This window comes from Dermacentor andersoni, chromosome 6, assembly GCF_023375885.2.
Source record: "Dermacentor andersoni chromosome 6, qqDerAnde1_hic_scaffold, whole genome shotgun sequence".
In the NCBI taxonomy this organism is placed as follows: Eukaryota; Metazoa; Arthropoda; class Arachnida; order Ixodida; family Ixodidae; genus Dermacentor; species Dermacentor andersoni.
In genome coordinates this window covers 12,414,905-12,437,205 of record NC_092819.1, presented here as the reverse complement: position 1 = coordinate 12,437,205, position 22,301 = coordinate 12,414,905, and the positions used below count along the sequence as shown (strand labels likewise).

The following is a 22,301-nucleotide window of genomic DNA, read 5'->3' as shown; positions in this document are numbered from 1 at the left end:
CAAGCACCACCTTGGTTGCAACACGGTCCACGTCAGCCGCTTAAAACGGCATCGCCACCCTGTCATCCTTTCATCGCCTTGAGTCGCCAAGATAGCTTCCCTTCGCTACAGGGGTCATTGTAATGAAGAAGAACAAAGAGCAAGCAGTAGTTGGGTGCTATCATCGATGTAGAGCGCGAGCGCAGATCCCGAGTTGTTGGCGCTGATACCGTGTTTATCTTGTTACTGTGCTGGTTTTTCGCCTGCCGCCTGCCGTCAGTAAATCCCCTTATCAATATTAATAATAGAAGCTTTCGACGTAAGGCCTTTTCTTAAGTGTGGCCATACACGTTGGCAGTGCAAGGTAATCACATGCCCTTCATCTTTAGCAAACAGACACGCTTGAAAAAATTGCGTAAACCAATCATATAAGGCCGTCGCCAAATATTCAAAGGTATCCATTATCAAATCTCCGAGTGTAATACTTCGATCCCCATTCGCAGGGTCTTGCTCATTTTCAAAATTCTCTATTGTTTGGTTGTCGCTAGTTTAGCAAAATTTGTAAAATATGCAGAAAGAATGACTAAGTTAGCGTTATATATATATATATATATAAACGAGAAGAGAGGAGGTTAACTGAGGTGCCCAATTTGTATTAATCATGTCATGAGAAGCCAACAAACAGGCACCAAGGAAAACATAGGGGAAATATCTTGTACTTACTAATTGCATTAATGAAATGATAAAGTGATGGCAATGAAAGTGGATGAAAAAACAACTTGTCGCAGGTAGGGAACGATCCCACGTCTTCGTATTAAGCGTGCGGTGCTCTAACCAATTGAGCTAATGAGGCGCGGTTTCCCCATCTACTTTCATAGCTATTTATGTGTTACTGCTAGAACTAACGTTTCGTAGACAGATTCAGTTATTCGACAGGAGCGATGTATATGCCACACAATGTGCCCAATCGGCGTATAAGGAATTTCTGTGTATTTTCAGCACGTGTTACCAAGAAAACTTTCCTCTGCAAACTAGACGCAAGCGATCTTCGCACATTCGCAAACCTTGGATCACGGACGACCTCTTTCGCAAAATAAAGTTTAAACACATGCTCTATAACAAGTTTGTTATGTCGCGTAATATAACCAATCTACACATATTTAAACGCTACCGCAATAAGCTAACAAATGAGCTTCGGAAAGCCAAGGCCTCTTGTGAATATCAATACTTCATGTCTTGTCAAAATGACAGTCGCAAAACTTGGAAAAAACTACATGGTATGCTAAATCGAGCGTCGTCGTCGCATACAAATATTGAGATTTTTGAACATGGCATTAGCACACCGAATGAAATGCTTCCTGATTGTTTTAATAATTTTTTTGTAAATGCAGCTGGTTTATGTGTAAATAGAAATGACGTCCCCTATGTTCAGGTCAGGTGCCCCTATAGTATTTTCTTATATCCTACTACTGAATGTGAGCTAGTCCATTTATTTCCTGAGTTACGTAATACCACGTCGTGTGACATTGATGGCATACAGATTACACCTGTAAAGCACGTCTTACATATTATATCGCCCGTTTTAGCATACATTTATATCCTCTGCCTGACACTTGGGGTATATTTTGCCGAAATGCAAACAGCTAAAGTGCTTGCACTGCTTAAAAAAGGCAATAAAATTGTGATGTCTAATTACAGACCCATTTCTATACTTTCAGTATTTTCAAAAGGACTTGAAAAAATAATATTTCGGCGTATTTCAGATTTCCTCGAAAAACATAACCTGTTAACTGACTGTCAATATGTTTTCCGAAAGGGATAGTCAACCCACCTCGCGTTACTAGCACAAGAGGAACTAATATTTCGAAATTTCGAGAACAAGCTGCTCACGCTCGGGGTTCTTATCGACTTCAGTAAGGCGTTTGACTCTATTAACCATGAACTTTTGTTAAAGAAGCTAGAGTACTACGGTATTCGTGGTATTGATTTGGATATAGTGAAATTTTATTTAAATTAGTGGAATCAACTCGTTGAAATTAATGGCGTCTGCTCCCAGTTCAAGCAAGTAACAGTTGGTGTTCCCCAAGGGAGCATATTGGGCCCCCTCCTTTTCAATATATAAGTAAATGACCTTGTTATTGTCAGTAGTGAATCTAAATACATAATCTATGCAGATGCTTTTTCATCGAACACCATTGCAAGCCTGGTTTCAACCGCAAACTCTGTTTTTGCAATAATACAGAGATGGTCACAGGATAACGGCTTAAAAATTAACACTGAGAAAACATAAGCCATTTTATTTCAACTAAGAAATTAAGGTGTGAACTTAGAGACCGACATTATAATAGGTTCTTCAAGAATTGAGCTTGTTCGGTTTGCGAAGACGCTAGGTGTTTTTTTTCTTTTTTTTGAGAGTCATATGTTATGGACTGATCACATCGACTTCCTTGGAGGAAAACTTGCGCAAGTCGCTGGGGCGCTCTTCAGTTTAAGACCGCTGCCACGTAAGGTCGAACTTATTTTGTACAACGCTCTCTTCCTGAGTCACGTACACTACTGCTGCCTCGTGTGGAGTACGACCTCTGCTACAAACATAAACTGGTTATTCTTGCTTCAAAAAAAGGTAATACGTAGCATCTGTAATGCTCCAGTAGAGGCTCACACTGACCTCTATTCAAACAGCTGCATTCTCACACTGCATTCTCTTTTAGAGTTCAGGCGGTTACTAGCCTATCGTAAAGAAGTAAAACAGAGCCAGTCATACATCACATCGTTAGCACATATAATTCGATACAATACAGCATACAGTACACGGTCACCTGAACACTGGTATGTGCCGCATCCTCGCACTAACTATGCTCTTCAAATGTTACACCATCGCTTACCACGCCTGCTAAACACGCTTAAACATAATAACATAGATGTCACTTCTTGTCTTATATCGCGTTTATGAGTATATCAGTGATTTTTCGAACACGACTTAATTTGTTGTTTGTGACTGTTTCTGAGGTAGACTGTCGTTACACATCTTCGTTTGCTATTAGCCTTTGTCAACGGCTGCATCATGTCTTATTCTTTCCTGACAATGTTTACTTGGTTATAGCGCTATCACTGCCTTTGTTGCTTTAGTGTACACTGTGGATTGCGTAGTTTTTTTATGGTTTGTAATGTTTTTTTTACATTGCATTTCTTTTTGCTGGCATAATGTCTAAGCCAATTTGTCATATTTTTTTGATTATGTATTGTTTTTGTCAGTATTGATTCAGTGCCTGTGCCTGCTCCTGCTTCTCTCAAACCGGGTTTAAGGCCCGTCAAGTTGCTGCGAGCAACTTTTTCCTTAAGTCCCCCATAAATAGTATCTTTATAGAAATAAAGGCAAAGTAGTAAATAGTAATTTTGGATGTATTGGTCAGCGCCACCACTCACAAACCTTGGAGGTGAATGTAGAACATCCTTTCTGCCGCAGGCGTCATGAGTACGTGATATTTCTGTGTGAAGGCAACTGGTCAATAAACCCGCACATGCTACCTGAGGGCATCAATGTTGCCGGATTTGATACCCTCGTTATGTAAGAACGAGAAGACAAGGGGTTAATTGAGGGGCCCGATTTTTATTAATAATATCATGAGAAGCCAACAAGCGAAGAAACCGAGGAAATATAGGTGAAATTACTTGTACTTATTATTGAATTAAAGAAATAAATTAATGGCTGTGAAAGTGGATGAAAAAGCAAATTCCCGCAGTTGGGGAAGGATCCCACGTCTTCGTATTACGTGTGCGATGCTCTAACTAATTGAGCTACCGCGTCGTGGTTTTCCCATGTAATTGTCTTCTCTAGATTATATATATATATATATATATATATATATATATATATATATATATATATATATATATATATATATGCATGTGGGGTTTCGAAAGCTGGTCGGGCCCCAGTCACCCAGGAAAATGAAAACTTTCCGCCTATGAAACAAAGTACACATACCCCATATATACGAGCAGCTCCGACCAGATAAGGTGTTTTCAAAAAAGTTCTTCGGGTCATACTTTATATATATATATATATATATATATATATATATATATATATATATGTATATATATATATATATATATATATATATATGTATATATATATATATATATTCTTTTTTCTGCTCGTGAAGAAACTTCGTTTGACTTCGAAGAATTGTTCACTGAAGTGACCGCTTTATACGAGAATATCCAAGACCTCATAGTAGGAGACAATTCAATTTGACAGCCTGAGTCCTCTCCCACCAGCGATAATCTGATGTCTCTCAGCGCTATCATCTTCCTTCGTGTAATTGTCGTATAGTTCACTATCACTAATACTGCTTCGCCTTTCCGGCGAAACTGCAGCTTCTCTGTCTTTTTTTTTGTCTTTTTCTGTGAGTCTGAGTGTAAGCGCTCCTGCGCATGACATATGTTGATTATAATTTCGAGTGAATCCTGCTTGGCCTCATTTAGGTTACCGAGTGAATTATACAGAGTGCCTTAACTATCATGCACCAATACTTAAAAAAAGAGCAGTTGCGTTACCCGAAGAAAACCTAGTGCAAATTGTTTCCAGTGCAGTGGAGTATATCCGTGAATATTTCTTCGGTTACTGAAGTTTAATTTGACAAATGCAATTAATTATCTAATTCGAGAAGGCCTGTCCTAATTATCAAAGTGTCATTGAGGCATTTGTAGGCACCCAAGGCACCCCCAAATGACATCTAACTGCTGTGTTTTCAGCGACGTACGAATTGCGTGCAATATTTTCCGAGTGGCACACAAACCGTATGAAATATCAAAAATACCACGTGACTGCGCTCTCACCCGCAACATAAAGCAGCTCCCTCAAATAACCTGATTAAAAGCAACTGCATTGCTTGTCCGAAATCCGAAGAGACAGCGGGACACCTTGATAATGGTACGGAAGGAGCACTAACAGTAGGTCTCGCGGCTTTCCAGCTTTTCCTTCCTGTCTACGTCACACTTATCACCCGCCTTCAAGACCGACTGATCACATTGATAATAAAAGTCCCTTGATAACGCGGCCTAAGCGCAGCTCTGACCACGCACGAAATGCGAAAACCAATGTAATAGTCACAGCATGTTTCGAAATCGCGGCTTTGCTTTCACCGCATCGACAGAGTGCGCGCGCAGCTATACTTCGCGCCAGAAACTTGCTTAGGACCAAAGCCAAATTAAAATGACGGCTTTAGTTTTCATGAGAGTGTATATGGGCTACAAAAACAGGTTCATGGCATCAAATAAAAGCGAAATAAACGGATCTGGAAGCGACCCATGCGTTGAGAAAAGGCCAAACCGATCCGTTCGAGAAAGCAAATAACTACTTCTAAATGAGCCTAATTGACAATTGGGACGCCTGCACAAAAAAAAAAACAACAAAAAGATAAGCAAGAAACATCAGATTTCAGTGTGCCCTTACTATCTATGAATTCTTAAACGCCATTGAACATCAGCTTCTGCTTAGAGGACGTGCTCGAATAAGTGTCCTTCTGCAGCTACGCAGTACTGAGTCCGCTTTGTCACACCTTCGTTGGCTTCCTTGATGACCGATGCTCGAATTCTACGGCAGACATCCGTTATACTTGTCTTGAGCTAATCTGACATCCGGCTCGATTATGTAAGCACCATCTTTCACATAACCCCAAAGAAAGAAATCAAGCGAGGAGAGGTCAGGTTACCCAGCCGACCAACTTCCGCACCCGTGCCTTCCAATCTATTGCGCATGAAAAGTCGCATCCAGCCAGTTTGGTGCTCGACTGCTGCTGTGTGCTGGTGCTCCATCTTGCAGATACTACAGAAGTGGACGATGTAACAGCGGCACTTCGTTGAGAGACTCATCCACCACTCCTTCAAGGATTTCGTCCACATAACACTGTCCAGTCAATGTTTGATCGAAGAAGCTGGGACTGATTATAGCAGCGGCGTAAATTCCGCAGCCCATATTTTCGACCACTGGTGCTGGTGCCGATAGCGCTTCACCCAGTGTGTAGTGTAGTCACTCCGATAGTGTGCGATATGCAAATTTACCTGGGCGTTTCCGTGAATATTGGCTTCATCTTTGGGCATGATGTTGCTCAAAAAGTCCGGTGACTCATCGGCTTTTGTGAGGACCTAAATCGAGCAATCTAGACGATTCTACAGATCCCTAGCTTCCAAACATTTTTGCTGGTTAAGGTCGTATGGGTGAAAGGCCGTCGTTCAGAATCCTCAAAACTGATGACTTCAATATTGGTACCTGGGAGGCCACGTCCCGCACGCTAGCATGAAGGTTTGAGGCCATAAATGCTAGAACATCCGTGTGTAGAGTAGGAATCGAAATTGGAGGTCTATGCCGCTGTTTCTTGAAGCTGCCGGTTTGTCTCAGGCTTTCATCAGTTCGTTGATAGTCGACGCGTCTGGTCTACCACCACACTACCAAGACTGGTATATATTTAGGGCCTTCCTCTTGTCATTTGCAGCTCCCAAAGCAAGGATCATTTTTACCGTCTGCTCACTAGAGAAAAACATGACGACTTGAACAAACGAGAACGCACCTTTAAATATTTGCACTAACGTTGTCAATTAGCTTTTGTGATGATAGGTTTTGCCACAAAAAAGAATAGAATCATCCGGGCACTTTATGCACGCTAAGACAACAGCTATCGCAGAAGGACGATGGTTATTGATTGATATAAATGGGATATATATATCCCACCTTATATCAATTAATACACTTTCAGTTGGCAGTAAGTGCTTGTCCACGTTTTTTTCCTGTGTCTCCTGTTCATCTTCAGGCTGTACGGAGCACACATCTATCACAGCTCGTTTCCAACTAACAGCAAACGCGACGTATTACTTCGGCCGAGGCGCGGCAGATAGGGCACTAGCTAAATCGCGTTGTTTTACAGCGAAGCTCTATATAGCTAGCCGATTCGTCCGTCCGTCCGTCGGTCAGGCTGTACGCCGAGAACTCCTCCTGCGTAACCCCATGCGAATGCACAAAAAGAAGCGAAAGAGAGGCGCACGATTGGCTGCGCCAGCAGTGACGTCATTGCTCTCCGTCGCAGCTGGACTGGCGCGCAGCAGTTTCTCTGCGGCGCCGAAATTGGCAGGCCATGCGTCATACGTACTCCTTAAGAGCAGACAGCTTTCCATCAGCAACGCCGCGGGGTGAACCGGGAACGAGCTCGTCTACATCGTCCCGATGCTGCAGCCCGAGCACAAGAACAGGCTCGTAGCGGAGCGCAAGCAGCAACTGCCTACCGAGGATTCGGCAGCCTACCAAGCCGTTGCTTAATGAACCGTCGGGATTAACCCAGTGATAAACAACGGGGCCACACGTTTCAGCTTCGCTGGTTAACCATCTGTACGGAGTGCTTGGGCGGTGATTTTTTTCCTTATTTCTTTCATTTCTTTCTGGCTAACTCAGAAGGATCCTGTTTGAGGGCGCTGTGTTGTGTGGCGGGTGGGAGCGTAGTCACGTGGTATTCGCCATATTTCGCAGGATATATTTATCAGTCGGAAAAAATTAGTTTGCGATTAGTGCGTCGCTGAAAATACCAGAGTTAGATGTGGCTTTGGCCTTGGCAGTGCTTCCAAATGCCTCATTGACACTTTGATAATTGTGGTAGTTAGTCTCGAGTTAGATAATTAATTATAATTATTTTGTTAAATTTCAGTAACGGAAAAATTACTTGCAGCTACTCCACTGTACTGGGAACGATATGCACTAGGATTTCTTCAAATAACGCATTTTTTTTCTAGATCTTGGTGTATGATAGTTATTCGGGACACCCTGTATATATTTATCACCTCTACATGCAAGTGACGATGTTCTCATTCCTAATAAGAGCTGTAAATTAATAGAATGTTTTTCTTAATGCGTCGTTAGCTTTGCTTATTGGAAAGCGATACTGATACACATATCATTCGCGTGAATTTCACCCGCCGTATTCGCGTGAATTTTACCCGCCGTTGCTAAAAGACTCCGCCGAAGGAGTCACTAAAGTCTGGAGGTATATTTCAGGGTCAAAAAACACGCAAAGCATATTGAAGCGAGGTGAACATACAGCGACATATTCATTCTCTAGGCATAAGCTATCCATACCTTTAGAAATAATTGTTAATTGGCTACCTCCTTCTCTTTAAAAAATATATTAAACTTTGTCTTGTGTGTATATTTGAATATATTGTGCATGTGCATTGCGTTTAGAGTGGAAAGTTAAAACATCGTTGAAGTGAGAAAATACGGATGAGGCAGCCGTCGCTGGTCCTTCTAACGCGCTTGTTCTCCTATTGTCACGATTTGCAGAAATAAAGCAAAGTGTGAATTAAAATCCACGCACGTCTGCGCGAGCAATGATGCAGTAAGCTATTAGCCACAATAAAATTTTAAGTGAAATGGTCGAGGCTAGTCAAAGGAAATCTAAAATGATGTGGGTGACAAAGCTCTGGCCATATGACACGTTAGGTGGGAGTAGGGGATAGACGTTGGCATCGCCGGGGTGAATAGTACTCAGCGCCCCCCCCGCCCCCCCCCCCCCCGAGCCCGGAAAACTCAGGAGTGGGCTCGAATCCCGGCGCCCCCCCCCCCCCTCCCATTCCCCCGTAGTCGGCATCTATGATTTGTTTTGTCTTTCAAGTGTTCTCTATTGGTTTCTAAAATCAAAGTCGCGGAGCGGCGCTGTCGAAGCAAAACGGTCTTGAAAGCTCCACTGAGTGTCAATATCTGCTCGCAACTAATACTTTAGATACGTGAAAGCGTAGGCGTGTGAAACATTGATGTAAATTTAGTGCGCATTCGTGGTCGTAAGTTAACGAATTAGGACTGGTTGTGGTCCGTGAGCCTTGTAAAATCAGTTTATTGTCTTTTGGCTATTCCTCAACATTTTCATTCTTGTGGCCATATTTTGTATCGATAAACGTCATACCACATTTTTTAATATCATGCCTTGCATCTAGCCGATCTCCGCAATAACATAGGTACAGTGGCGTCCGAGCCAACCAAATAAGGTTCGAAGAGAATGGAGCATGGTCAGTCAGGTCGTAAGGAAGTACGGGTCCAGACAGTGGCATAAATGTTGATCGGCTTAAAAAAGACAGAACTAGGAGTATACTTCTCATGTTTGCTCTTTACAAAGTAGTTTTCTGATATTTCTTAAATGATATAAGTAGATGCACAGAAAACAGGGGGAAGGCAAGAGATGAAAATTCAAGACGATGAGCAAAACGAAAACACGGTGAAAGCGGAAGCCACCGTTTCAGCAAGTGAACTTGTCTTTTTCATGGCTTGAAAAATGCTTGGAAAAGACAAGTCGACTTCTCGAAACGTTGGCTTCCGCTGTCACCTTCTTCTCGTTTTGCTCATCATAAGTAGATGCAGAATTTCCTGGCTCTGTACCATCAGTGAATTTATGGTCACTGAAGAACTTAAGCCTCAGCGATCAGATAAGGCAATGAAATAAGTAAAGCAACGCGTTTACTTTGCTATGTTTGGCTCGGAATTGGACACTGTGGCCCAGGTGGTTGGTGGTGCCCTGGCGGTTATGTACTGGTTAATGACAGAAACTGGTCGAATATTGACGATAGTTCTAGGCAAAGAAATAAAAATAAAAGAGTGTAATCGTCTGACTGCATATAAGGGCTCCAATATTGGGGCTCTTAATTGCGAGTGTTTGCAGTTTTTTTTTTGTCGTATTTATCCGTGAGTGCAGCTGGTAGCTTTGGGGCATTACCGAACCGACAGAAATAGCGCATGCAATTATCCAGTGTAGCAAGTGGTAAATAGCCCGAAAATGTAGCATGTAGTGTAAAAAAGAAAAAAAAAGAAAGATCCGTGCGACTTGTCTGTCCTAATAATAGCCAAGAATTTGACTCGCACTACCTGTTCGTTGAGGGACTTCGAACTATAGACTTAAATTGAAAGCATCTGGTGCCTTTGGGCCCAGTGATTCTCCATCTATTCTTTTGACTGTCACAGTTGACGCAGGCAGAAGTGTGGTACTTGAGTACAAAATCGGATTGATACTTTTGACAATGATCAGACACTTGCTGCGCGATTGGATGCGGGATTCACCAAAGATGCCGATGCGGTGTCAATTAACGATGACTTACCATTGCCGGATAGAACGTCTGCAAGAGCGAGAAGCCTGCAGCTATCCAGAATTCACTGTGAACAAGGGGCAGGATCCACAGGAACTTCGTCACCTGCCTTCCCCACTTGGTGTTCCCTTCTGCGGCGGTTTTTTGCGGCAGTCCGTCTACCGTTTTACCAAGTGACACGCTCCCATGTCGACTCTGGTCGCCACAGTAGTCGTCGACAAAATCGGGATGCTTTTTCGTTGCCCCGTAGTTGGGCTCTTGTCCGGCTTCCCTGTCCAAGAGCACCGAAGACTTCATGCTTCACTGAAAGCTGGCGACGGAGGCTGGCTACCACGCCAACTGCGTCAGCCGTTGTGCTCGCCTGCCAGCCTGCGTTGAAACCGTGTCACACATGTGATTTGCGCTCTGCCGACGCACGCCTGTTTTGCCGCGCAATTAGCTTGGATGTGGCGTCACGCCAAGGCCAGCCTTATCTTTATGTATGGTAAATCGACTTTTTTTGTAGAGATATACATACGTAACGTAAACATCTACTATACTTGAACATTTCATACTGCTATCTGATGGTTTTAATTCGTAGCAACAAGGGAAGTGCCACAAAACAAGTAATGCACAAAACAAGTGCAAAGTTCATGAAATGTTCGAGCATTTAGGATATAAAGAGACTGACTGCTGTGACAACTTAAACATTTGGGACAGTGCCAGCGCATGAGTCAGGTATAAACACGCACGCACACAAAAAGAGGATATAGAACAATCCTGCGTTTTTACTGCAGCTTTCTTTTCTACGTGTTTTGTACTTTAAGAGCTCTGATATGAAACATGCTACTGCTTTAGAATGCTGAAGATTTTAACCAAACTCATGGTAGAGGTGTTCACAATTTATTGAAATCTATAAAAGAAGAAGGAATCTCTGTAAAGGGAAAAAATCTGATACCCATGAATTTTGGACGTTGCCTCCGCGGCCATCTGTCGAGCTTCACCGCAGTAGACCAGCGTAACTCACTGGGCAGTATTAAAAAAAATGTTTCAGAAGGCCGACCAACATTTTGCAACTTTCAGCTGGCAAAATGCAGAGGGTACGCCCGTTTAATAACATGCGTATTTACGGCACCTATCCGTAACTTTCAAACCATTACGAGTGTTGTAACTACGTAGCAAAGGGCAGACCCTCTCGGCGTTCCTAATTAAACCTTGTTGATTGAAATTGGTGGCCTTCGCATATATATATACACTCAAATTCCGCTCATTGAGTTACGCTGGCGCACTACATTGAAGTTCGGCAGGTAGCCGAAGGGCCAATTTCTAAAATTCGTGGGCACGGGTATTTTTACCTGATCCAGAAGATTATAATGATGGTATTTACCGAGTCGTTCACCTGAAGAAACTGATCGGAGGGGGTTGCAAACAAGAACGTTCCGAAACGCCGCACACTTAAAGAGAGTAAATTCCAGACAATACCTAGAAGCGAGCTGCAAGCTTTACAAGCATGAAAACGCAGAGATGGCACGCATCTTATGGAAATGCACAGAGATCGGAGCAATATACATAGAGGACAACATAGAACCGGACCTTCTCGAGGAGCGATGGCTAAGCGCTTTGACTAGCTGGGATCTACACGACCAACTATGGGCAATCCAGCGGGCCCAGGCAGCGGTGGAAAGGTTAAGCCTCAGCGCACATAATGTCCGGCTGGCCTGAGCCCGGGCTGGTAACATCGCGGGTGCTTTCCTCAATAATGTTTTTTCAACCTGGGAGCTATGCACATTTGTTGTTCTAGTTCTATCTTTGTTACTGTAATGCTTATGCAGTTTAGAACATTAGGTCAGTTTTCCTGGATAAGCGAATTTCGAATAATATATGCACGCCCTACAGCACCTGTGTTGGGAACCAGCAAGCGGTCTTCAGAACCTGTGTAAGCATGAACTCCACTAAGCACAAGAATATAACGCGAGTTGTCGACGTGCTCAAATATCGAATAAGATATCCCTGATTTGAAACTGGGAGTCAAGACAAATATGTACTGTACACTACACAGTTCTACACAGTTTTGCTCATAGTTCTACAAAAGGTATTTGAAATAGTTAAGGAGTAAGTCCACAGTCAAGTCAGAAACCGTGCTTCGCCCAAGCTTCAAGTGGGCACCACTTACCCCGCACTTGTACGTATATGTGCACCTGTCAAAGGTCCTCTTGAGCTTTATGCGTATTTTGTTTATTATACCCCAATAACACGGCACACCTTCTATCACGATCGCACTCGACCAGGATTGAATTTCTTGGTCGTCATTGGCTCCTTTGCACGAGATCCGGATAGGTGCGAATCACAATCAAAGAATGCGATGCCGAAGGGCCTGATCGCGATCGAAAGTGCCACGTATGACTACGGTGTTACATATGGTGCCTAATAACACATTACGTATAGTCTATGGCTAAAGGTAGAACGAGAGCACACAGAGATTACATAAAAGATTACACCCAGCTCAACTTTTAAAACAACTTTTAGCTGCCATTTTATGAACGCACTGTGTCACAACTAAGGAGAACAAGGACATCTCTCTTTCCGATATGGGGTAGCATGTACGCAAACCTCTCCATCACTCACTATTGGTGGACTCTTTATACGTTCTTTCTCTAGAAGCGGCCCACGCATCAGGTTAGTCATACAATGAAACGCACCTGCCAGTTCCGCTGCAGTTTGCAGAGCAACGGGGGGGGGGGGGGGACCTGTGACGGAAACGGTTTTGTGGAAAACACGCTCTCGCAGCTGGGCTTTCGAGTCCGCTTCAGGCCGCCAGCATTGGGCGCATATTCGCAATTGCCCACCTGCTTTGGTCTCACTGAGACTGGCAGTGCTGCAAATAAATACGCAACTCACGGTCACGCCGTTCCTATTTGTGGACGACTCGGCCCTGTTTGCGAATTCCACCGATGCGAAACCTGCGTCGGGTTTCGTATCGTGACCGGTTCACTGAGGTGTTGCTACGTCATCTCACGGTCGCCCGCTTTATCAATGCTTAAAAGTGTGTCTGTTACCGCACATATAGTATGTGCCAAAAGTGCGTATGGCGCTGATGGGACCTGGTTGTTGCAGGGAATGGGGAAAAGTCTACTGTCACTCACCCTGCTACAAGGGAGCACGAGAGCACTTGTTCGTATCGAGAGAGTTGTAGCGCAAGAAGTGTCTGCGATATATAAATGTCGCTGAACTCCTGTGCTAGATTTTTATATTTAAATGTACACTAAATACAAACACTAATTCAGTTTGGACTGATGAAGTATAGCCTTATAACGCTATATTCGTTATCGCGCGAAGGAGTTCATCAAAATAAGAGTAAATGAAGGATGTTTTTCTTTTAATTTCGTGCCTATATCCAAGCGCCCGTAGATTGGTATGACCTAATGAATATCCAATAATTTTCACGTATTGGGAGCGTGTGGCGCAGTAATTGTTTTCGTCGTCGTATCAAAGGCAGAAGCCAAGCCCAAAAAAATCTAGTGATAAAAAGGAGAGCGGTTTTTGTTTGCAGGCCTAAAATAGGAGAAAACTAGATAGAATAAAACATCTGTGAGAGTGAAGCCGAAAGCTTTCGGTTGTAATATGCAAGAAGGCGTCCGAGATATCAGGGGCTACCTATTGTAGAGGGACAGGACACTTTCTCCTGCGCAATCTTGGCAAACTTTGTCAAAGGAATACTAAAGAGTAAAAATACGTTGAGTTCTATTAGTAAATGAAGCTTCTGCAGTGCTAAAAAAATTCTCTTAGTGCTAAAGGATGCTAAGCCGGAAAAGATGCAATAATGAACAACGAATGGCGACGCTGACTTGAAGATCCCGAGCCAGCCCACCATAACGCCATACACTTTGGAGGCGTCTGTTCAGGCCTCGTTAATCTTTTATCCGTAAAAATTGGGAGAGCGAGAAGAGGGAAGGAAAGGCTGGGATGTCAACGAGGTGCATGTCCGGTTTCTCTTCTTTCTTGTTTTCTTACCCTTTACATGCACTGCATAGAGGAAAGAGAGAGAGAAAGAGAGAGAGAAAGAGAGAGAGAGAGAAAACATTTATTTGTAATGGGATGGAGTGACGTCCTCGTAGGGTGGAGCCCTTAATTCAGGGCCCCATTGGCTCGCGCCACTCCGCGTGCCCGCCGAATCAGCCGTCGCTGCTCTTGCGGGTATTAGCTGGTCAGCGCAGTCTCCCGCGAGGAAGGTGAGGGCGAAGGAATAGGGGAGTAACCCGGAAGGTGTGGGCAGTCCCAGATGCAGTGATATACTGTGGACTTTGCTTCATAGTAGGGACAGTATGAGAGATATTGTGTGGTGTGGAAGAGGTGAAGATAAAGAGGCAGGGAAATGAATTAGTTTTCGGAACGTCATCAGCGCACCTGGTGCCACCACCTGCAGTAGTTTCCTTGCATCATCAGTTTACCTTGCGCCGCCGTCTGCGGCAGTTCGTGTCGCGGCAGCGCTATCATTTATGCTGGTCGGATCAAGTTTTATAACGTTGATAATGACACCAGGCTGCATGGAGATGAGCAAGTGGCACAATTCTTACGCAGATTTAGCCAACTCCCAGAGCAATTTCTGCGGGCACTTTGTCTCTTTCCCCCGCACTACCGGCGCCGCTGCTGCCGCGGATGCGCGGAGTCCAAAGCCATCTGGTGGTGATGCAAGGAACCCAGCGGCGGCGATGCGCGCCTTCTCCGCTGTGATTGATTGGCCTGCTCGGCAACAGAACAGCCACGCAGCTCCCATGGTTGCGAAAACCCGGTAATCTACGCAAAGGAAAGTTTAGCTTTTAAAACGGTTAACGGATTCTCGCTCTAGCTCTTGAAAGAGCTACGAATCAGATGGAAGAGAAACTACAATAGAAATTTGCACGCCGGGTATTAAAGCTAATTAAGGTGTCAAGTCTGGGTTAAGCTGAATATATTCAGGTGTATTAACGATAAGTATACGAGTACCTGCGGAGTGAAAGTACGCGAGTATTGAACCTGAATATGTTAAAATTGGCCAATAAAGATGCACAAAGGAATAAGTAAACACATAAATTGTTTTGGTGATCAGAGTTCGAATCTTTAAGAGTCATAAAAACAATGTCCCTTCTTTCTTCTCTTTTTTGTTGGTGCACACTTGCGGCTCACTGAATGGTTTCGCGTTAAACAGGAAAGCAGAACTATTTAGAGCTTGGAACTATGCAACAATAACTTACAATCTCTTCAAGCCATAATTTGCAGCGATATCTTGCATAGATAGCGGGCTTTACAAACAACGTGTTCTGTGTGACATATTGCTTCACCGGCCACAGCTCCAGCAAATGTGGCATAAAGAATAAGCAAAAAGAAAAAAAAAGACTTTGCATGTTATTTACATGAACATGGCAGAGCAAGCAAGTCCTTAACGTCGACGTTTTCAGGACCAAGCACGTGCTCTTCTTCCTCAATGTCGTATACAGCGTTGTAACAATATTTTCGGACTTGTAGTTGTGTGTTGCCGAACGCCTCATATATTTGTTTACGTCACTAAACAACACGCGAGGAAGAAAACGAGGTGTTAATGCCGTGTTCACAGCCACCTACTAACATAAGGTGCAGGATACGATAAGTAATTACCCATGTTATACATAAAATTTCAGCTCCCCCACCCGTCGGAGACAAGAACTGAAGAGAAATTTGCTACACTAAACTTCACATTACTTAGGCGATAGTATCACGGACTTCATGATACCGATCACACGGCTATATCAATAGACTTATTCTTTCAGCCGTGAAAGCAGCACTATGCACGAAGGCTCGCACACGAGTGAGCACTACAATGTTGAGCCCTACCGGCTTTTAACAACGTATTTCGTGAAAGCTAACTGCTTCGCTAGCGTGTGGGCTGGGTGCGTTAGTCTGTGAAACACCTCATCTTATTCTCCGCGTTAATTTATTATAATGCCCGTTGGACGCCACAAGTGCGTCAGGAGTGTCGTTACTTAAGATTGTTCGTTGCTTTTGAGTGCTTCTTTTTCATTGTTACGCACCTTCCTGCAGAGGAAATGCCAATTCAATGCCACATTACAGATTTTTGCCTTTCTGCACAGCAAGTGGTCATATCAACATGTGCAAAGTATTGCTGCAGTTTACTGCAGCTATTCAAATAGGCCATAAGTATTGTATAGCTCACTCGTAACGTTCGGTCAAAATATCTTTTTAATGTTTCTCAACAATCGATTCAGTATTAGGCGTTGGCGTTGAATCACATGAAAAGTCCCAAACCCGCCCGAGCTAAAGCTTCCTCTTATGGCCACACGTTTAATTTATTGCAATTTTCATCTTTATGCACTACACCGCTCACAAGCTATAGCGAAATACAAGCACCAAGTCTGGCGGATGCCGGTTGTGAGACATTTATATACGCAGCGATGTCACGAGGACGAAGGCAGTGTACGATGTTCGTCGAGAGACAAGGGTGGTAGACAAAGAAAGCTTCGCTTTAAGAGAACAGCTGAGAACAGAACTTTAAGAGAACACTTGAGCTGGTTACAAACCTTGCTTATCGCACGCGCGCTGCCACTGGCTGCTTTTAAATAGGCAAATTGCCAGTGGTAGAAGTAGTATTAGAGAGTTATGGTAACCGAGTGTTGGGTGATGCAAACTCCATTGTATGCTCTTTGCGTTATTTTGAGCCCTCTTTGCGTTTTCGGCTTCGTAGTTTAAATGTGAAACTACAAAGCGTACGTTACCTCCTGCCTAAGCGATGCCGGAATAAAACACCACACAAAGCTCCCAGACTCAATCCACCGTCTGTCCCGGCGTGCTGCTTCAGCGTCGCCAACTGATATTCAGCGGAACTGACAACCAAGACGTGGAAGACTGGTTGGCAGTTTACCAGAGCGTGAGCACAGTACCCAAATGGGGCGATTTGACTAGACTGACCAACGTCGCCAGCCTCTGGTTCCGAAATCACGAAGCAGAGATTAACAACTTAGCGTCGTTGAAGACAACTTTTTCGAAAATCTTCGTCCGCCCCATGGTCCGCAAGCTCCGCGCAGAACAGCGACTTCGTGAACGCGTTCAACAACCCGGTGAGAACTTCACCAGTTATGTCAAAGACGTCGTCGACTTGTGTAAACGTCGAAACCCGCCAATGCACGAGTCGGATAAGATCAAGCACATCCTCATAAGAATAGCCGATGAGGCATTTCATATGTTATTGGCTATGACCCACAAATCGACGCAGATTTTGTCAGCTTGTGCCAGAGTTTCGACGAATTGCGCAAGCAACGCGCCCAAACTCGACGCCCTCTGCAACAGAAAGACCCGGTCGCGGCGTTGACTCTGGGCGACCAGAACGGACTGTTGATTCAGATCAAGCAGTTCGTGCGTGAGGAGGTCGCCCAACAGCTCTCCATTTTATCGAGCACACGCGAGCTAGCACAGGCACAACATCTGGCCCCAGTCATACAAGTGATACAGGAAGAGGCCACTGACGCTTTGTCTTTCGTTCACCCTGAGGGCACATACTCTAGCTTGAATTATGTTAGCCGTCGACTTGGCTTTGTTCTCAACGAGAACAAAGGTATTAGGAAGGAAAATGAGGCTCTCAAACTCAGGATCCACGCTCTCAAAAAAGATGTTACTGACTGTCAAATAAGCATGCTAAAATCGGAGCAATACTTGCGAAATCGAAATATTGAAATCAAGGGAATAGTAAAAGCAGATGATGAGAACCTTGCACAGCTCCTGACGAAAGTTGGTGAAGCTATCGGAGAACCCATATCAGCCTGTGACGCCGATATATGCCACAGGGTGCAGACTAAAGATAAAGATAAACCGAACATCATTGTCCAGTTTCAACGCCGGGAAAGACGTGACAGGGTTCTCAACGTCGCTAGAAAAAAGAAGATAACGAACGCTGCCATCGGATTGCAAAACGACGCTCCAATCTATATAAATGAGCACTTGTGCCCGGCAATGAAAAGAATCCTGGGGATGGATATTTCCCGAAAGCGCGAAAACGGTTGGAAGTTCGTTTGGACAAGGAATGGGAACATCTTTGCCCGTCGTACGGAGACGTCACCTATCATTGCTATCTGTCGCGAAAGTGATGTGGAAAAGATTAGCAGCACGTCACAATTGTAGTGTTAGAACCATTCGATGTTGCCTATTCGCAATGTTGTGTCGGCTAGTTATATCGCTCCTGAGGACATTCAGCACGTTGTGAAATCGAGGAAAAATGGCAGTAAATTGTTCAAAGTGATGCACTTAAACGCACGGTCACTTCATCCAAAAAAAGAAGATATCACTTTGCTGTTGGAATCATGTGGCATAAACTTTTCCTTTTAATGTTCACAGAAACGTGGTATACTAGTAAGTCAGAACATTTCATGCTGCCGGGGTTCAACCATTTCTTTTTAAACCACACGGAGAGTAGAGGGGGTGGCTTTGCCATTCTAACAACTCTTGAGTTTTGTGAAGTAATCGAAGAATACAGCCTTATCACAAAAAATTACGAAGCCTTATGTATTAAGAAGGGTACAAATGTATTCGCTGTTCTGTATCGCCCTCCTAGCGGTTCTATGGCTGATTTCCTAACATTTATCGATCGACTTTTGTCACATGCAAATGCTAGGAATTATATGCTTACTGTCGGCGGGGATATTAATATAGATGTCTTGAAGAAGTCAGTTACAAGTAATGAATTTTTATCAGTGCTTGAGTGCAACTCTTTTGAAAATGTCATTACTATGCCAACACGAGTTACTGAATCAACAGTGTCATTGCGGGACACGTTTGTTACCAATTCTATAACAGAAGAAAGAATTTCAGGGGTACTAAGTTGCGACATGAGCGATCATTCGCCTATATTTATTTTCCTGAAAATGCACACCAACCCGGCCTACGTGAAACCAGAAGAATTCACGTACCGCTCAGTGACACCTGCAACATTGGAGCACTTTAGACACCGTATCAAGCAATTGCATAGGAATGATATTTTGGCCCATGGAGATGCAAACAACTCGTATAATAACTTTATAACAGCATTTAAAGAACTTTACTTTGAATCGTTTCCTCTCAATACATATCACAGACCAAACAGATCTCGGAAACCATGGATAACAAACTACCTGAAACAAAGTGACAGATAAACCATAAAAATAAACTTTACCAGCAGTTCGTTAAAAAACTTAATGCGGGCTTATGGGCTAAATACAAGACTGTTAGAAATAAGTTGAATAAAGAAAAGGACAGGGCAAAAAGGGACTACTACTACCACATATTCGATCCACAACGTGCAGAGCGACGTAATACCATGTGGAACAAACTAAATGAAGTACTGAATAAAGGAGCCACTCCCACTAAAATCGAAAATCTGGAAATAGACGGAAAAACGTTAAACGGAACTGAGCTTGCAGAGCGATTCAACGATTTCTTCGTGAAAATAGGAAATGCCAGCCACAGCGCACAAACAACAACCGGCATAAATCCGATACCAAACACGCTTTTTCTTAAACCAACTTCCAGTTCTGAAGTAATTACACTATTCAGTGGAATAAAAAAATAGTCGCAGCTGTGATTCTGATGGTATAGAAATGCGACCACTAAAGTATGTATTAGATACCATAGCGGAAGTACTAACACATATCTACAACTTGGTGTTATCAACAGGTATTTTTCCAACGCTCATGCAACTAGCAAAAGTTACCGCAATATACAAAACAGGAGACAAAAACAATTTAAGCAATTATCGCCCAATATAAATGATAAAATAATAATAAATGATAGAATTGATATCTTCTCTAGAAAGTACGATCTTATTTCCCAATGTCAATATGGTTTCAGAAAGAAACGTTCAACTGAGAGCGCTCTATTAGCACAAAAAGAAATCATACTATACAATATCGAGAACAGGCTTTTGACACTAGCATTATATTTGGACTTCAGTAAGGCATTTGATCGCGTAAGTCATGAATTATTATTAAATAAATTAAAATGCTATGGATTTAGAGGAATCTCGCTCAAACTTATTCAGTCGTATTTTAGTGCGCGGTCTCAGTACGTTGAAATAGATGGCTTTAAATCACGCACACAACCAATTAAAACCGGGGTGCCATAAGGCAGCATTCTAGGGCCTGTGTTATTTTTATATTATAGTAGTGGCATAATCGACATCGACGAAGATTGCAAATTTATAATTTATGCTGATGATTGCACACTATTTTTTACTGGATGAAAGTTAGGTACTTTTGAGGCACTAGAGGCAAATACCTGTTATAAGCTTCGCGATTGGTGCACTAAAAACAATTTAACACTAAATAAAACCAAAACAAAATATGTCCTTTTTCGAGCCCTTGGCACATCCCTACAGTTATTACCCTAGGCCCATACAAAATTTCAGTAACCAAATCAATTAAGACGCTTGGAGTAATTTTGAATGAACATGTATCCTGGAATGAGCAAATAGATCAGATTAGCTTAAAGCTGAGACGCGTGGTGTGTGCTTTAAATCGTTGTCGATATCTTTTGCCTCTTACCATAAAGCGACTTATTTATCAAGCTCTCTTCCATGCTCACTTCAACTACTGTGTTTTAATATGGTGAAACACTACATTCACCAATTTGAATAGGCTAAAAATACTTCAGAAAAGAGCTATCGGGGCAATAGAGAACCTACTATACCTTGAACACACCAGCCATCTTTTTGTGAAGTATAAGATTGTTACGGCAAACAATATATACAAATGCAGGCTGCTACAACCCTGCATTAATGCAACTCGCGGGAAGCTTGACACATTTCTCACACTTGCAAATCTTGAACCTACTCAAAGTACTTACTTCCATCGGTATAAACCCCCTTGAAAACTCCATTCTCACGCACTATTTACGGAACGCAAATGCTTTGCCACACATTACCAAGCACTCTTAACGCATATGAGCAGCAAGACATAGAAATCAAGACACTAAACCCCACCAATGTAGTTAGCTTGTTTTTGTAACTGCGCATTCCTTAAATTGTATTGCTTTATATCATTGTTTTCACTAAGCATAGAAGTACGATGCCAATTTGTCTTCTCTTGCTTTATTATGTGCAAAAATGATCCTATATGTACTATTTTTCGTACTGGTGTGTGATAATTATTTGCTTTCGCTTGTGCGTTTACCCTGTCACTTTAATTATTCACTTTTTGCTTGTATATTTACCCTGTCATTGCTCCTACAGGGTGGACGGTGCTTAGTCAAGGTGCAGTATCCGCAGCTTTTTCGCCGTCTTCACTTTTTCACAGATGTTTTTGTTTGGTGAAAATAAAACACTGACTGACTGAGTCTGTGCCCTTGTCGTACGCGCAAGTCGTCTCTGCCGGATTGCCCCCTCACCCAACCTATTTTTCCGCGTCAGGACCTGCTCGGCCACCAGCAGTTCCGTTAAGCTGAGCAGTCCCCACGTTTTCGAATCCACGGCGCACTGCGGACAATTGCCGTATATTTTTTCTTGCGGTTATTCAGGACATGTGGTACACTTCTGCCACCATCACCCTCTTTTTCAAACTGGAGCCATGCGCCCGTCTGCGTACGATCTCAAACGCTTTAACGGCACAGTGCGGCTACAGCAATCCTTTTCCCCCGAACGACTGCCCTCAGCTAGCCGCCGATCCCCATCACTACGACGCCGACGTCTGTCGCCTATGCGCCGTCGACCCTGCCCTTCTGACGTGGAAAACTAGATGCCGCAGTTCTTAAGGCACGAGCTGCATCATCGTCGAAAAATTCGCCCTCAAATTTTCCCTGCAAACCTCATCGAAGTTCTTGTGGGTGGCTTTTGTACCCTTGCGCTTGTGGTCACTGGTGCTGCCGTTTCAGTGATAGCTATAAAACATTGGCACTTGCTTAGGATGGTTACCACGACGTCCCTCCGTACCTTACACATAAGTCCGCAAGTACATTCGTTCCTGCATTGAGTGTTAACGCAGGAGAATAACTTGTCACACGCTTGGCCCATTACAACCTTTGTCGCGTCCAGCTCACTCGTTTGATAGAATTCGCATAGACCTGTACGGGCCCCTTCCTTCCACGCCTGCGGTTAATCTGTGGATTATTGTGGCTGTCGACCATTTAACTCGATATGCCGAAACCGCCGCTATTCCAACAGCTTCAGCTCGCGATGTCACCTTGTTCATCTTTCGCAGTTTCGTTCTTCGCCACGGTGCGCCACGCGTGCT

General features: G+C 43.5%; 1 protein-coding gene across 3 annotated transcripts in view; it reads right to left on the bottom strand.

Moving 5' to 3' along the window:
• LOC126521528 (MFS-type transporter SLC18B1-like) overlaps positions 1-22,301 on the bottom strand; it is a 108,420-nt gene that overhangs the window by 41,107 nt on the left and 45,012 nt on the right. For all 3 annotated transcript variants that reach the window (XM_050170232.2, XM_055065834.1, XM_055065835.1), the window contains exon 2: positions 10,114-10,470. In XM_050170232.2, the coding sequence (XP_050026189.1) occupies positions 10,114-10,398 (285 nt within the window). In that variant the 5' untranslated portion in view covers positions 10,399-10,470. The remainder of the gene's footprint in view (positions 1-10,113; positions 10,471-22,301) is intronic.